This window comes from Bradysia coprophila, chromosome X (genome assembly GCF_014529535.1).
Source record: "Bradysia coprophila strain Holo2 chromosome X, BU_Bcop_v1, whole genome shotgun sequence".
Classification (NCBI taxonomy): Eukaryota; Metazoa; Arthropoda; class Insecta; order Diptera; family Sciaridae; genus Bradysia; species Bradysia coprophila.
The window spans coordinates 4,573,011-4,589,707 of record NC_050737.1 but is presented as its reverse complement, the minus strand read 5'-3'; the positions used below and the strand labels follow the sequence as shown (position 1 = coordinate 4,589,707).

At 36.2% G+C, this 16,697-nt stretch overlaps 2 protein-coding genes across 5 annotated transcripts; one reads left to right on the top strand and one right to left on the bottom strand.

Annotated features, from left to right (window-relative positions):
- Window positions 1-4,145, top strand: LOC119084568 (retinol dehydrogenase 13-like). Of its 3 annotated transcripts, none has more exons than XM_037194607.1 (4): window positions 54-104; window positions 2,059-2,199; window positions 2,264-2,382; window positions 2,446-4,144. In XM_037194607.1, the coding sequence occupies exons 2-4, from the start codon at window positions 2,141-2,143 to the stop codon at window positions 3,234-3,236; spliced, it is 969 nt and encodes a 322-aa protein (XP_037050502.1). In that variant the 5' UTR covers window positions 54-104; window positions 2,059-2,140; the 3' UTR covers window positions 3,237-4,144. The 3 variants fall into 3 exon arrangements, with proteins under 3 accessions (XP_037050522.1, XP_037050502.1, XP_037050511.1); XM_037194616.1 differs by having other exon boundaries at window positions 97-226; XM_037194627.1 differs by lacking the exon at window positions 2,059-2,199 and having other exon boundaries at window positions 1-104; window positions 2,446-4,145.
- An 846-nt stretch (window positions 4,146-4,991) lies between these two features.
- Window positions 4,992-12,716, bottom strand: LOC119084562 (transient receptor potential cation channel protein painless-like). 2 transcript variants are annotated; one of them, XM_037194591.1, is made up of 6 exons: window positions 12,572-12,716; window positions 8,247-8,317; window positions 7,995-8,183; window positions 5,903-7,787; window positions 5,573-5,816; window positions 4,992-5,499 (listed from the first exon to the last, which is right to left on the bottom strand). In XM_037194591.1, the coding sequence occupies exons 2-6, from the start codon at window positions 8,289-8,291 to the stop codon at window positions 5,085-5,087; spliced, it is 2,778 nt and encodes a 925-aa protein (XP_037050486.1). In that variant the 5' UTR covers window positions 8,292-8,317; window positions 12,572-12,716; the 3' UTR covers window positions 4,992-5,084. The 2 variants fall into 2 exon arrangements, with proteins under 2 accessions (XP_037050486.1, XP_037050476.1); XM_037194581.1 differs by having other exon boundaries at window positions 12,422-12,711.
- Window positions 12,717-16,697: the final 3,981 nt, after the last annotated feature.

Below are 16,697 nucleotides of genomic sequence, written 5' to 3'. Positions count from 1 at the left end.
CGCTTATATGGAAGTCAAAACTACATGCCATCAGAAGCATCGAAAAAAGAAGAATATTAGCGGTTGACAACATCAAAACAAGAGTTTATTCTGAAGATTGAATGGTAAGAAAATTGAAATGCAAATTGTTTTCATTTCTTGAATTAATTTTGTGCAAATCAAACAAGAACATTTTAACCTTGAATTGAAATTCTAAAGTTCTACGAATATCAGCCACCAATAACTTGTACATACATCAAGACTTGCATTGTCAGATTGTCAGTGTTGTTATTTGTTTGGAATAAGGCGAGCCTTTGTAATTGCCATTTATATAGTTACACTCTTGGCTCGGTGTTTTAAACCCCGACTTAATGTAAACACATTTCGTAGGTACTCATTTCATTAGCCAGTAATGTCAAGCGAATACGGTCAAAACAAGTTAATGTTTCAGAGTTTGTGTGCATACAATTTTTGGGTGTATATAACCAAGCACAGACATAAAATGCACGCAAAACGACAACTTTAGGTTGGATGGTACTGAAAGTTCTTTCTAAAACTTATGAATGAAACAAGGCATCAGAACAGTCGGAGCGTTTGCTGCGACTTAGCCCCGTACGACCCGTAATCCTATTTCGTCCGTAACCATAATACGTCCGTAGCCGTAATACGCCCGGAACCCTAATACGTCTACAACCCCCTAATGCGTCTGTTACCAAAATGCAAGTGAAGTTGGGCATGGTCAAATTTACTGAAAGTGTTCATTTTTAAAATTGCGCAGAGCGCAATTACGAAAGCCCGTACGAAGTACCTCTCAAATAAAACCAACAATTTACGACATTATTTTAGAAACCCAAAATTTTTTGCCAACTTTCCATTGGGTATTCAATTACCACTCAAATAAAACAAAAATTAGCAAAATCGGATGATATTTACTCGATTTATGTGCAAAAAACACTTAGAGCCGAGTAGCGGCCTTAGTCCAAGGGCCCAAATTTGAAACTTTTTTCGCCATCATTCTATTCGGCATTCCATAAAAAACTAAATCTAGCAATATCGGATGAAATTTACTCGATTTATGTGCAAAAAACACTTAGGGCCGAGTAGTGGCCTTAGTCCAAGGGCCCAAATTTGAGACGTTTTTTGCCATAATTCTATTCGGCATTCAATTATCTATCAAATGAAACAAAAGCTAGCAAAATCGAATGAGATTTACTCGATTTATGTGCAAAAAACACTTAGGGCCGAGTACCGACCTTTGAGCCCTCCCAACAAGCCCACGTTGCATCTTACCCAAAAACAATGTTCAGCAACTTTGTTCTACTCGTCAATACCTTTCATTTGATATATCACAAGCAGCCATTGCGTGCGTATTTCGGTAGATATCGTCGAAAGACTGAAAAACACCTATAGGGCCCTAGCTCCGGAAGGGCCGACCCTACCATGCCCATTTTCGAACTTGACCTTACTTTTGTCGATACCAATCGGGGAAAAAAAGAATTTTGAAAAAAGGTTGTGATTTGCTCAAGCTAGAGGGGTCACAGACGGACGGACGGACGGACGGACATTTTTTTTATTGCCGATTCGTAGTCTATGAACATAACCAAATGCTTTGCCCTTACTGTCTGCTTCCAATTCGACGTGTTACAAACGGCATATTAATCTTATTAGCCCCCAGTACTTCGTACGGGGCTAAAAATTGTAGCTCAAGTTTCACTTACACTTCTAGTTAGCCCATTCATGTAACATTGGCAACTCACTTCAATTATTTACTACACGTTCTGCTATTTGCTACAGTAAGAAATTGAATAGACAAAGCAAATTGTTGGTAGGGTAGTAATGGGAGTTTCTGTTTAATTCGAGTCTTAGCTTAAAGCTCGATTTTCCCAAAAATTTCTAGTGGAACAGTGTCAAAACGAAAAGAGGTTTTTTATTGTCATACATAAGATGTTGTCCGGATACAAGGGCACAGGGTCTATTTTTATTTAGTTAAAAATTTTCCGTTCTTTTCCAATCTTTTTATTTTATTATAAATCACCAATCATTATATTCGTCATTTCACTTTATCAACCCATTTTGTAGTTGTCATCTCATTGTATTTATTGGCGTGTGTACATAAAAAGGTAGTCACCACATTATAGCACCACATAAGAGTTTCATAAATATGTTAAGGAAATTGGCTGCATTAGTAGTGTTTGTTGGGTCTGGAATTTATTTAGCGCGGTAAAGCTAACCATACTTGTTCCGTTGACGATGGTGTAACTGAAACATTGTATTCTATTTTTAGACGATATTACTTTTGGAAGCATTGCAAATGCTCTAAGAACATCGACAACGAACTCATTATAATAACTGGGCCAACATCCGGTATCGGTTTGACATTAGCTTGGGATTTAGCTAGACGAGGTACGGGTCATCTAAATTTGGCCGTTAAACGATCTAATTTCTCTTTTCTCTGTTTTGTTGTAGGTGCCAGTTTAGTGCTTGCTTGTCGCGATATTGAAAAGGGTGTTCAGGTATCCAAGAAGATCACATCATCAACGAATAATAGCCGAATTCGCGTAGAACGTTTAGATCTAACATCGTTATCAAGTGTGTCCAGTTTTGCCAAGAGAATAATCGCACTGAACGAACCAGTTTTTGCACTAGTTAATAACGCCGGAATCTTCTACGCAAAGCCTTCGAACACCGTCGATGGTATAGAAGTTACATTCCAAACGAATTATCTAAGCCCATTCTTGCTGTCTTTGCTCCTACTTCCGACGCTACGTAAACACACCTCCAGCCGGATTATCAACCTATCGTCTCGTGCACATTTGATACCAACCGAAATTCCGAATCCCGAATTTCATCAAACATTCGAAGACACTCCACTGAAGCGCTTCGAGTCGTATCAGTACAGCAAGTTTTGTTTGACCCTTGCGGCACACCACCTCAGCGAAATATTGGGCCAAACGACCGTTCGAGTACATTGTGTGGATCCTGGCAACACTGAAACAAGCATTTTCCGATCATTTCCGCAATTGGCCAATCCCGTATCGTTTGCGCTACAGAAACCGATACGATTGTTTGTCGTTAAAACGCCGCACGAAGGGATCCAGTCGATATTGCATGCACTGTTGGCCAAAGAACCGCCGTTTTACATCGAAAATTTGTCGGAAGGAACAATTAACTGTCGCGTATTGTATCCCACACTGTCGAACACGATATGGCAAATGAGTCGGAACATGTGCAAAAGCTATCTGACTTCCAGCATTTAGTTGCTACGGAATGGAGTGATGAGAGCCGGGGATTGCGGAAAGTGTTGATGGAATTTAACTACACCAAAATGGATAGAGTGGCGGATTTGTCGGAATGTCTGGTTGAAATAAGTGATGTTGCTAATCTGTCCGGTCGGGAGAGTGAATATTTGAGTGATACAAAAGAGAAATTAATTCGTATGGGAGATGCTGTGACTCCAATTGATTATTTTGTTGAAATTTTCATCCGACAAATGTATGTGGGTGAAGTGAGTCGGTGCTATGTCACCACCAAAACCGACCACCAAATTGAATTTACGATAAAATTGATGGCAATTGATTGTCCCAGATACTTTTACGAACTTTCGCCGAAAGAATTATTTGAAATCTCCAGTAAATACAAGGAGCAGGGCGTCAAAATGTATAAGAAATATCCGGAATTTGCTCAGAATTACTTCAATTTGGCGGCAAAATTGCTGATATCTTTGAAACCATTCAATACGTTAGATGATAGAGAAGCCAATGAATCGTTTAAGCACCAAATCGATCAACAATCGTTACAAGCACTGCACGACGGAATTTATTTGAATATCGCAGCCGGTCTGATCAAACAAAATCGATACGAAGATGCTCTGTACGTTTTGATTGATTTGACGGACCGAACGAACAACGAGAAGGGAATTTATCGACGTGCATTGGCTCATCTGAATTTGAAACAGTACGACGAAGCTAGACAACAGATTGAACGGTTAAATTTTAAGGAGAATCATGAATTTCATGCTTTGCATAATCGGATCGCCAGTGAAATGAAGGAGTATAATGAAAGGTACGCGAATATGGTTAAGAAAATGTTCGGTTAATTAGTGTGGAAATGTGTGTCATTGAAAGCTTTTTTTTGTATTAATAAATGAAACTCTTACAGCATACAATGCGATGTGATGTGTCATTTTTACTGTGGCACTGAGGGAGATTTATAAATTCCGATTAATTCAAACACTAAGAGTACATCTGAAAGCAGTAAGACGAAAACTTCAGGGACTAAGTATTGTGTGTTTTTATAAAATTCTAAATTCACTGAATTGGCCTTTTGTTAAACTTCTCGATTTTCTGTTGCAAGGACTCATCTTCTCTATAAAAAGGTGTTTTGGTCTGTTGAATGGCATTTCGTGAAGTGCTATAGACCTTGTTAGTAACTCATAGAGAATCTAGGACAGGTAATGTTTTTGAGTTTCCTACTCAGAAATACCTCACATGCCTTTATGAATTGTCGCTTTTATCTGCAAGTAAAGTCGAAATTTTTCGTTAAACTGACTGGCTTACCATATCCGAACGGAGTTCTCGATCTCAAAAATGTAGTGTATACAGACTTATACTGACATTTGAGAACTAAATTGTGTACTCGGGACGAAGAAGTCCTATCAAAGAAATTTATTGGAAAACGAAGACGTACTTTTGTAGCACCTTGCCAAAAATAATTTTTTTTACCTGACGTGAAAATAGCTGAACCTTTCTGACCTGAATTTCTTAAATAAGCCCACATAACCCAATCATTAAAAATTAGAAAAATTCCATTAATTTATTTCAGGGACTAACCTAAGGAACATTGTAGGTGGCACGTGTCCACCTGCGAAAAATCTTGTCGAACCAATTACGATACGAAGGCGTATGAAAATTTTTCTCTTTGCAACTTACCAGCTCAAGATCTTATCTCAGGATTTCCGGTTCCAAACAGAAATTACATTTTACCAATCGTCTACATCGATACAAAATCCAACGTTTTCGTTAAATAAATTATTTATTTTCCGTGGTGAGATGTGCGGTAATCTTTAGCATTTTATATAAAAAGAAACATTCAAGCAACAAACAAAATTAGGCTTCCTGTGCCAGTTTACTGTTCATAACAATTTGCAAAATTTGTTCGATTCGATTTTCAATATTTCCGATTCGGCGTTGCAGCTCGTTTCGTTCGATTTCCAGTTCGTTGTCCCTGTCCTTGGAGTCCAGCACAAATTTTGCATATTTGACAATTTTCTTTTCCATTCTCGAGCATCGCTGATTCCCGAATATGCAACAGAGCGACAAGTTCAGCGGACAATCAAGACTTTTGCTCGTTTTGATGGGATCCTCGATGTCATCGTCGTCGAACAATTGGTGCTTTTCTCGTTTAATCGGTATCCGAACGATATTGTTGGCATTTGGAAGGACGGACAGTTTCTTTAACGGTAAGTAGTCGGGAAACACGGATATCCATGTAGACGTCCATCGGCGATGGAAAACGTTCCAACTGGAGTTAAGTAATTTTTTCTTTTGTATTAATGTGGACGGAATGGGGAAACCATAAGAAGTAGTTTGCTTACCAATCACTTTCGCCTTGTCCCAATAAAATTTTCTCGTATCGAGACATTAGTTCGGCTCTGTAGATAAAGTTCATTAGTTCGGCCTCTGACTTGATCGCTTGAGTGTCGCTGACAGCCAAACCATTCAATAGATTGAACAGTACCGTTGAAATCATAAATACGAAAATCAAGAATATGGCGTAACTGTAGACGTTCTTGTTAAACTTTATATCAGATGCATCAAATTCACCCGTCAACATTACCACTGCAAAAAAAAAGGTTGATAGGTCATCCCGTTTTTACGTATGGTTCGGGCATACTCTTGCAAAAATTGTCAATAGCGAAACGTACCTGTTTTAATGATAGCAAGTCCCGGGTGTAAGAACTGATTAAATTCACCGTCTTCTTCTTCTTCTTCTTCTGCACCATCCGTTTTCGGCACTACAACCTTCCGATCTGTTTCATCATCAGGACCATCTTTTCCGAGCAATGTGTAAAAGCACAGGGCAAATGCAATCAAAATGATCGAGTAGAGCATTAGACTTTTCAGGAAACTCTTCGACACTGTCTTTAGCATGACTAGATGGGTGGAAAACGACAAAACTGGAAGAGATCCAGTCAGAATGAAAAATTCGCAAACTGCAAGCAGTATTGTTATGGCTGCGAAAGTACGGCGCGTGCTGTCTTTATAATTTTCGCTTGCTAGTACAACCACTGTCATGACGATCAATGTAACTTCCATCCAATTTTCGATAGTCTTTAAATACGTTCGTGGTGAAATAACGAACTGCATTAGCTCCCTGAAGAAAACGTACAGTCCACCTATTGCACATATAGCATAGAGAACTGAATTTATCGCTGCATTTCGTTCGTCGTTGCCGTAGCAAAATAATAAAAAGAATATCATGGACATGCAGTATATTGTGTAGCAGAAGAAGTTTGTGTAGAAGATCATGGCCAGACGATGCCATTTAAGGAACAAGAAACTTGCGATCAGAGGATGTTTTACCAAATGTTTGAGTTCATTGGATTTTGCCATGTATTCGATGGGAGCCATTTCATCGGTACTGCCTTGAGTAGGAATTTTAGACGGTTTTCCGTTTGTGAGACATGACGGCACAAGATTCGTATATTCAAAAATAATTTCGTAGTTAGTATCGCCGGAACGTCGACCATTTGTCTGTATACAATTGTTGAAGTGCTTTTCAAGAATTCTGGGCTCAATGTCGTTAATCGACAGTTCGTTGAATTTATTTTTGGCCCCGATGTATGCACCTCTCTTCAGCAGCTCCAGCGCCACTCCTTCGATATTGTAATTGACAGCAACATGCAACGGAGTATTACCAGCATCGTCTTTTCTATTCAAATCTATTCCTTCACAGTTGACCAGCAATTTGAAACACTTTAGGAAATCCGACGATTTATTGGTGGATTGTTCCCCGATATTCTGAATGGCCTTGATGAGATACGGTCCTGAGTTAATATCGACTTTCGAGCTTTTCAAAAACATATCTAAGATCTTCCAGTATCCATAAATGCAGGCCAGTTCTAATGGAGACGTCAATTTCGATGAAAATCCGTAAAGTTCAACATTTGTCGGACTATCTCCGCAACGCAACAGTTTTTCGACGGCGTTAGCGAGGCCGTTGCGTGTAGCTAGAGTGAGTAACGTTTCATTCGACGGATGTTCACGGAACACATTTTGACGATTGTCGGAGTCATTAGTTCGTTCCAGAAATTTGTCAAGACCGCGAATGAAGTTCTGCTCCTTATGTTCGATGAGAGCTGTGGACAACGATCTGAAATCCCATTCAATTTCACCCGAAAACTTTTCAGGTAAAATCAACTGCGGGAAATTCTTGCTCAACACTTTCCGAGCTTCACCATCTCGTAAACTATCCAAATCCACCGAACAATTGTCCAAAAAATGTTGCAAAAGCTCCGCATTCTTTTCGGGTGAAATTTTCTTCTTAGCTAGCGTTAAAATTGGTGTCAGCCCTCGATTGTTCGGTATGTTAACATTAGCTTGACTGGCTATAAGTGACTTGATACATTCAGCTACATTCTGGAAATTGGCGTCGCTGATTATTGAAGCGAGATATTGCAATGGAGTCGATCCTTCGTGAATGTTGTCAACTCGTACGTGTGGATTTTCGAGTAGCACTTTTAAATTGTCTGGATCTTCTGATTCCACGGCAAAGTTAATCGGTCGCTTGTTGACGAATTCACCGTTTTCCTGGAATAAGTTTGGTTTTTTAGTTAGATACATTGACCTTATAGTAAGGTGCAGTTAAAGGGAAATACATCCACAAATATAGCTTTAAAGCACTAGTCATAACTAGTACGTTTTGTCGTTGTGTGGTCGTTAAATTTCCTTTAATTTTTAAAACTTTCTCCATTATTTTCACAAAAAACTTTTAAGTGAAAAACGTTTCATTCTCACCTTATTAACATCACAACCCCATTCTATGCAGGCACGGATAAATTCTGCACGTCCCGGTGTCTGACAACATTTTTCAAATATTGAGATCGACACTTTCGAATCGACTTTTTCCGGATCGACTCCGCTCATGTAGAGAATGTGTCGAAAGTGGTCAAAATTTTTGTTTTGTAAGGCAGCTGACAACGATCCCTGTTTGAATTGACGTTAGTTCGTTTTCAAGTCAATTGTAGACAATATTTTTTTATGCCCTACCTGACGATCTGGATCGCCCATACACAATAGTTGTTGTTCGTCCATTTGTTACCTATGTTGGGCTGAATCACCTATGCAAGAAAAAGGATTATTTTATGAATAATAGACCACACATTGTATGTTAATGTTAGACATTATAAAGACGTCGTCGGATGTGTCGACTATTTTCAATGAATTAAGGAGTTGACTTCATAATATTTGAGGTAAAGAGATTTTCATCGATACAAATTCCTCAACAAAAAGAAAAAGTGTAATATCCGAAAAATATGCGCAATAATCAGGTTCAGCACACACGAAATAACATCATAATCGTTACGTATATGTAATGTGTTTACAGGCACAACTTGGGCTTTGGTGTAAAGACACCATAATTATTCTTTCTCCGCTCATTACAATTATTACATGTCAAAAATATATATACATGCTATTAACCGTGACAATAATTTATGAGCTTCAATTACTTAACTTTGATATGTACATAATAAACTACCAACTACAACCGACAGACGGTGAGTATATTTTTCGAATCGAAAAACCAATTTTCTTTCATTTTCCAATCGGCCTAATTAAAATCAGTCGATTGATTCATCACTTTCCATTTAGCTTTGCACAGGAGCGTACTGATTTAACGTATGCAAGGTACAGTGTAGTGTGAGCTATTTTTTATTTATTTTATTAGTGATGCTAGGTTACAGGATTCTAAAATTAAAATAATTTTGTTGTTCATCGAATTCAATTTAACGATTCACACAAGAGTATTATACTAATCGAAGTACAATCGCTAAACCGAACTGGTGTGCATACGTTATTTTGCACCAGCTGGTCCCATTTGGAATTGTATGTGACCAGCTGGTGCAAAATAACGTATGCACACCAGTTCAGTTTAGCGATTGTATATATGATAGCTTCTTAAGACCGTTTCTATAAGAAGGCGTGACTGTTTTAATGGCATAAATATCAAAATAAAATTGTGTCAAGCCTGCGTTTTGACGATTAAAGGTATTCGGCCACTTAATACAAAATGTAGCCTTATTTCCAAGGCCAGTTCTCGTGTTTTCACTTTCCTCTTTTTTATGGTATTCCTTCTGGGATGTGTAATAAATTACCCTAGTGAGTAGCCTCTCGGATACATGGACATCCACTCATCAAAATAGTGAAGAGATTTATTTTAAAACTTCTAACATTTTCAAACAATGTAGTACTAACTGTCTAGCACGGTCCTTTGCATTCGCTTCGTTATAGGGAAATCCTATTAAGAAACTAAAGACCAAAAGAAAGAAATGTTTGTATTACATTTCTAGTGCACTTCACGAAGGTTTCACATAGGTGTGAGGTAATTTAAATCCGTGGTTTAAAAAACTGAAGCTGTGTTGTTGATCAAATGCACCACTTGATTCAGAATTTATCAAAAATCTTTGTCACACGGCAGCACATCACCATCACAATTAGCTAGTATGTTACTAGTTCTTTTGATATAAGATCTTTCACAAAATCTTAATCTAGTACTTAATCAGTTTTAACATGAGTCTTATAATATACGACCTCAATAATCAGAGCTAATCGCAGAATTTTGTCGTCGCTGTTGATAGCAGATGATATTTGTAATCGTTAATTACTTTCTGTTTCTTGTCGTTATTTGTCCAGTCCGACCCCGTTTCACGAAAAATAATTTCGTTTTCTGATTTACGTAAAAATAATGTTTCAAAAGCTGAATGAATATTATTCTTCTTGGTTTTTTTTCTCGCTGCATACGCTTCAATCAATTTTATCGAGTACGCCAGAGATAGAAGGAAAGAAAAAAAAAGCAATAAAAAGTATCTCATATTCAAAAATAGAAATATTTTTATTTGAAAAGATAAACTTTAAGTTTGTTTATGTTTTAAAACGATGTTTATCTTCGATACTTTAAGATATTAACCTGATACTACTATAGGCTAATTATATATGCATCAAAATGTGCGCTTCTTCCATTGTTTATCTAATTAAAGGCTAAGCTAATTTAAACAAAAATCATATTGCGCGATCAATAGCTTCTGCCTTGAATAATTTATCGATTTCAAAAAATATGCAAAGAGTAAAGAAATTATCTTCAATCGATCGGCCGTTTTACAACAGAAGATCGATGGTAATTTTAAACTTGAAACTGTTTTGTCAATGAAACTAATTTGTTAAAAGTGAATGAAAAAGCGTACGCATCGGACACGTAATTTTTGTAAAAAAAATGCTCAATCTCATCTCGGCGAACCGAAATCAAGTTTTCATCTTTTATATTTCTGTTCCATTATAGCTAGAAGTACAGAACGACCTTTAGAAGAAACAAAATTTGTAATTGATAATGTGACGATAATTAGCCATCCATCAAATTCCATTGTATTGGCACGTCGAATGAGTGAGAAATTTCACAAAAGTATTTATTGTTCGTTTAAGAAACAAGTTTCCAACTAAGTAGAATGACTTGATGTATGACTTTTAGTTTTTGATATTTTGTGATAAGTCCAGTACTGTGTACCTGTGTCGGTCATTCATTCAATATATAAATCAACGTTCATTTTGTTTTATCCACAATTTAAAATCAAAAATAAATTTGAAGAGTAAACGGCGTATGGATTGTTTTGATTGAACTTTCTGCTAGTAGTAATAATGTTCGTAAATCGTGAGCTTGACATTAAAATCTAAATCCGCTAAGATTTTCAGAAATTAACTTCAGAAATCTTTTACTTCCTTTGTTTTGAACATGCTTTTTGCTATATAAGACCTAATTAATCGGAGTCTGTCGCTTATTATTGCTGTAGTTGTCGATAACAGATGACAGCTGTCTGTAACAGGTTAAGAAACCATAACTACTCAAAAACGATTCTTTAGTCCAAATAAATGAAACATAATATTAAATCCAGGTCTAACAAAGTTTGTATTTTCGCTGTTCACAACAGAGATGCTGAAGTAGGTTCCTCCATTCTCTTTCATCTGTTATCGACAGTGATGACAAAGATAAGCGATTAGCGCTGGTTCAATACGATCTAATATAGGAAAATGTTTGTCAAAACTTTTGAAGTAAAAGATTTTGTTCAACCTCTTGAAAATGCTTCGATCGAAAGACGTAACGGATTCGGGTCGATAATTTTTCATTGGTATGCTTGCTGTCTGTGAAATGATACTATTTTTGGGCAATAGTTTTTCTGAAAGCTATATGACTCCAACGTGACAGTTATACAAAAATAAAATTGCTCTTCCACGTATTACTCAGAACTAAAAAAAAAACGAAATGATAGAGTAAACGATAAATAAATTCGCAAAGATTTCCAGGAATGTTTTTGCATTGAAATTTTAGCTTGAAGCATTTCAATTTTTTGTTCAGTCGACAGCTAAACTAGCAGGTCTTTTTTCTTAGGAATGAGGGTAATACAAGTAATCGATATGTACTAAATGTATCTATTTGTATAAGAGACTTACAATATTGCTGACAGTCTAAAATTCGTCATTTTTTGTGTTTTGAATATGAAGAATAAAAAGTAACAAATTTTTGTTTCCTTTTTTGGTCAACTAACTGAGTCATTTTCGCCCACGAATAAAAATCAATTCTAATTACACTGCACAACAAATACAGCGAGACCATACTACATTAAATACACACGATTCAAGCCGACTATTATTTAAATTCTACTCTGCTCCCATACACAAACTCTAATGCTTCACCTTACTCACATTGTATGTTTAAGATGAGTTTGGTTTTTAAGCTAGATTATCATGTAACACATTATACCGCCGAAGAAGATCTGTGCGATAAGCGAAAAAATTTTGAATTAAAAAATGTTTTTAATTTGGTTTCTTTTTCGTGTGTAGCTAAGGTCAAATATTGCGGTGATGTATGATGTTTGAAACCACTAAACCGCATAGTGGAATTAAATGTATGACGTCACGTTCATTATACATTTTTTATTATTACGAATGAAAATCGTGGAGTCTTATTCTACATTAACTAAGCAGCAAAATTAGTAACCAGAAAAAATGAATTTAGCTGCGACAACGGATATCGCATTACTTTCTCGATGAGTTTTTTTTTCTGTTTAGTTTGATCAAAACTGAATAATAAAACGCTGATGGTTTGCATTTTTTTCCGACGACGACTTGTGTATTGTGTTTATGTATACGCGTATCAAGCTGGAGTAAAAACTCACTTGTTGCTTTTGAAATGATGGAAACCGATTCGTCGTCGAATCACTCAATGAATTGGTTTGATTTTTTCTTCTTTAAACCAATTTTACGTTTCCATTATATTGTTGTGAATTGTTAACACTTAATTCAAGAATATTAGAGTCAACACTCACATTCCACGCTAAATGTTTCTTTTTTTCTTCTCTTCAGTAAACGAGAAATGGTTAATCACAATAAATTTAATCCGCAACACACGAACGATCGAAAACTTGAATATACTATACTCAACGATCGAATTAATACTGAATGGATACGTATATACCGAATGAAAAACATTACGTATTCCATTGAGAGTGAGTTTAGTTAATCGGAGTTCGTCCAGTGAAGAGAAATAAGATGGTTGTGTTAATGTAGTGGGCAGAGATCTCGGTTGAGGCATGTTTGTTTTTTGTATAGTGCAGTGCACAGTCTGTATATGAATCTTGAATGTGGCATTTTATGTGTATGGATATTGCATATATCGCATATCGTTATCAGTTTCACACAGACGCTGGGATGAATCATACAATTCTTGATCGGTCAATTGTTTTGTTATCTTCATGTAATGATCATCACTTAATGTGCTTTGTGGTAATTTTTTTCAGATTTCGATTTATTAAATTTTTTATAATAATACAGAGCTTCCAAAATGACCAAAATTTACTGCAAATCGAAACACCAACTGTTAACGACAGAATCGACATAAATAGGTGATAATAAATACGAATTTCATTTTATCCAGGAAAATTGTATGTGAGAGTAATGAAGTAAAAGATTTTGTATGAATCTATTACAACATATAATAAAATGTGAGGACATTGCACTTCCTGCATTTTTGAGCTCAACTAATTCAGTTATTAATCTCATCACACTCATGTTGCCATATATCCGATGAGACAATGATAGCCGATTATACCGACGCTCTAAATGAATGGTCGCTAGTGTCCGATTCACTTCCAGATAGAAAGATTTATCAAAATGAATGGGATGATTTACTTATGTTAGACAAAATGGAGTCATTCAATTTTCAATCCAATAAAGACAAGGCAAAACACCTAGCATCTTTACGCAACGAGTCAAATGCATGGCTGTCAGCTTTACCTTCCAAATTCGTTGGCACGTTTTTGGACAACAACACGTTCCGAATCTCTACAGCTCTTCGTATCGGTTCCGATATTTGTAAAACACACAAATGCATTTGTGGTGATATAGTATCAACCGATGCAACATACGGACTAAGCTGTTCAAAAAGGGCAGGCCGTCTACCTCTTCATGCAGATCTGAACACAATCATTCAAAACGCTCTTCATTCGGCTATAATTCCTTCGAGAAAAGAACCACCAGGAATGTTTCGTGATGATGGGAAGAGAGTTGACGGAGTAACCCTTGTGTCGTGGTCAAATGGTCGTTTGGAATGCGACATGTTCCGACACACTTGCACCATCTTATTTGAATCTATCATCTTCCAAAAGTGGGTCGGTCGCAGAATTAGCAGCAAAAAATAAACATCGAAAATACAAAGTACTACTGGAGCAGAACTTCTTGATCCTTCCATTTGCTGTGGAAACTTTGGGGGTTTGGTGTTTAGAAGCGATATATTTCATCGACAAACTCGCCAAAAAAATATCACAAGCAACGGGAGAAAGAAAATCAAAGGCGTATCTAAAACAACGGATAAGTTTAGCCATTCAAAGAAACAATGCTGCGAGTGTAATGGCTACATTCGATACGTCCGAAAATATGAACGAGATATTTTATATTTTGTAAACGCTTTATTTCTTATAAAAAAAAAACGTTTTGTAATAAAATACAAACAAAGCTGTAAAGAAAAACATATAATAAAAGAAGATTCAATAAATTTTACTCAAGGGTTAAGAGATATTAGATGTCATTAATTAGAGAGTTTGCGCAAATGACATGTATATAAGTCGACGTATAGATCCGAAATTATAAGTTATAAGTCAAGTTGTTATAAGTCGTAAGTTATAAGTCAACTACTGATAAAGTGAAAGTTAAACGTTCTCAAGTTTATACGTCAGAAGTTTATAAGTCGTAAGTTTATAAGTTATACGTACCGAGTGGTGCGTTTTTAAGGCATTAGGGAAACAACAGTCAAAATATAATTTATAAAATATAAAAACTCACAATACAACCCCATTGACTAATTTGTTAGCAAAATAGCTATTTGCTAACATTGGCCTAAATGAAAATTTTGCGCAATAGATGTGACAATTGTCAACCCGAGGCGAAGACGAGTTTAACAACACATCGTATGCGCAAAATACCAGTTCAGGCACAAGTTAGCAGCAAAATTTTATGAAATGTGGCAATAATTTTACACTTTCATCGAATGAATATTTATGCACGCAAAATGAATATATGCGTTCGATTAAATATATAATATTTCCTTCAAATGCTCATCCTTTTAAAAACGTTCCCATTATACGGGCAGTTGTTATCTTCAACGATTTTTTTTTGTAGTCATACGTTTTTTTTTGTTGCGCTACAACAACAAAACTGCCGTTTCTCAACAATGATGACGCGAGTGTATCTCTTATCGTAGCCTCCCATACGAGCATTTTACCATTGTGCCATGGGGCCAATGTAGCACCATCTACTCTTTTTCCACTGTCTTTAAAAAAATTGCAGTACGAGTCTCGATATATATCCTATAGGATATAGACTGACCACAGACCTCTGCATACAAAATGACCGACGATCGTCCATTCGATTGGCCATTCGATATTTTTAAAGTTACGCCTTGGCAATGGACCATCTGAGGATCGTGTGAGTATACGTGCTATGGTATTTCCAGTATATACGTTCCTGAATTACTCAGGGTTAGTCTCAGTTTTACTGATACAGTGACGTCTTTGGAATATTTTTTTTGACAGTTGGAGGAATGATGAGACTATGTAGAATTGTATACTTACTGGAGCTACTCGGATCATTTCTTAAAGGTTTCTTTTTTATTCCCTTGACTGTAAGTCATGGGTTTTACAAACGAAAATACACCGCACGTAATTACTATGATTAAAAATGTATGAAAATGTGATGAATAAACGTTAAATCTTAAAATTTTGTTCCCTTTGTTAACACGATAACTTGAGTAAATCTCAACCGATTTTCAAAAACTTTTTTTTAGTCGACGAAGTATTGAAATCCTCAGGTTCGAAAATAGGCGGTATCGGTTCAACCATCTGGGAGTAGTTCTCAAAAGAAACCTTTTCTGATCTTTGTTACCATGAGAACTGGAGCAAAGTTCAACCGATTTTCAAAAACTTTTTTTTATTCGATGAAGTATTGAAATCCTTAGGCCACATTCGAAAATGGGTGGTATCGGTTCAACCATCTGGGAGAAGTTCTCGAAAGAAGCCTTTTCTGCTCGTTGTTATCACAACAACTAGAGTAATTTTCAACCGATTTAAAAAAAAAAATGTTTGGTGGAGAATGGAATAATTCCTGAGGTTAGGTTCCAAGATAGATTATGTTGCTAACAGATTTTTTTTTATCTATTTCAATAGTATTTTTCTTGTTATGTGACTTCGCCTTGTGACCAGAGCGAAGCATTTTTTACCGGGGCATTTTATATACAAAGTTTCGAAGATTTTCAGTGAAACTAAACAGAATTAAATCATCAATGAAAGATTTATTAGACCGTTCTAGTAGTTCTTCTTCTAAATGCGTTGTTGTGGCCATCAACATACAAATTTCATTGAAATAAATCTATAAATCATTGCCAATAAAAATACTGTTGAGAAGCTCAGACAAACAGTCAAGGGATCTGACCCACCCAACAGGTGGGACCTAGTGAAAATAAACGAAATAATCAAAATTTGAAAGTCTTAACGGATAGAAAAGACTTTTCCCAAACAAAGTTCTACTTCTACCCTAGTCAGTAGTACACATGAACAAATACTGTATTATTTCTTCGTCATCAACCGATACATTCGCCAATCGTACGGCATTTCTAATGTAATAAAGGACACCATAAAACCGTAATTTGTGTTGATCTTAGAATATAAAAGAAAAATTAGCTGATACACAAACCTCATTATATGAAAACGCGATGCAAATGCACGAACCACATTTCTCTTGTATTTATGTTATAACAATTCACCACTTACTATATGGTATTTTCACGTTGTCTGCACGACGGTAACGATGGTTTAAAGTTTTTTTTTGTTTTGTTCAAACATTTTCATTTCAGTTGCTGTTTGGATATTGCACGGTTCGGAGGTGTTTTTTAGTTTTGTTTGT

Excerpts from the sequence above, each read along its gene's own strand:
- LOC119084568 (XM_037194607.1), top strand. The coding sequence starts at position 2,141 with ATGTTAAGGAAATTGGCTGCATTAGTAGTGTTTGTTGGGTCTGGAATT. Across the intron at positions 2,200-2,263 it reads TCTGGAATTTATTTAGCGCG|ACGATATTACTTTTGGAAGC; the intron begins GTAAAGCTAACC and ends TTCTATTTTTAG. Across the intron at positions 2,383-2,445 it reads TTGGGATTTAGCTAGACGAG|GTGCCAGTTTAGTGCTTGCT; the intron begins GTACGGGTCATC and ends GTTTTGTTGTAG.
- LOC119084562 (XM_037194591.1), bottom strand. The coding sequence starts at position 8,291 with ATGGACGAACAACAACTATTGTGTATGGGCGATCCAGATCGTCAG. Across the intron at positions 8,184-8,246 it reads TGGGCGATCCAGATCGTCAG|GGATCGTTGTCAGCTGCCTT; the intron begins GTAGGGCATAAA and ends CAATTCAAACAG. Across the intron at positions 5,500-5,572 it reads GGACAAGGCGAAAGTGATTG|TTGGAACGTTTTCCATCGCC; the intron begins GTAAGCAAACTA and ends ACTTAACTCCAG.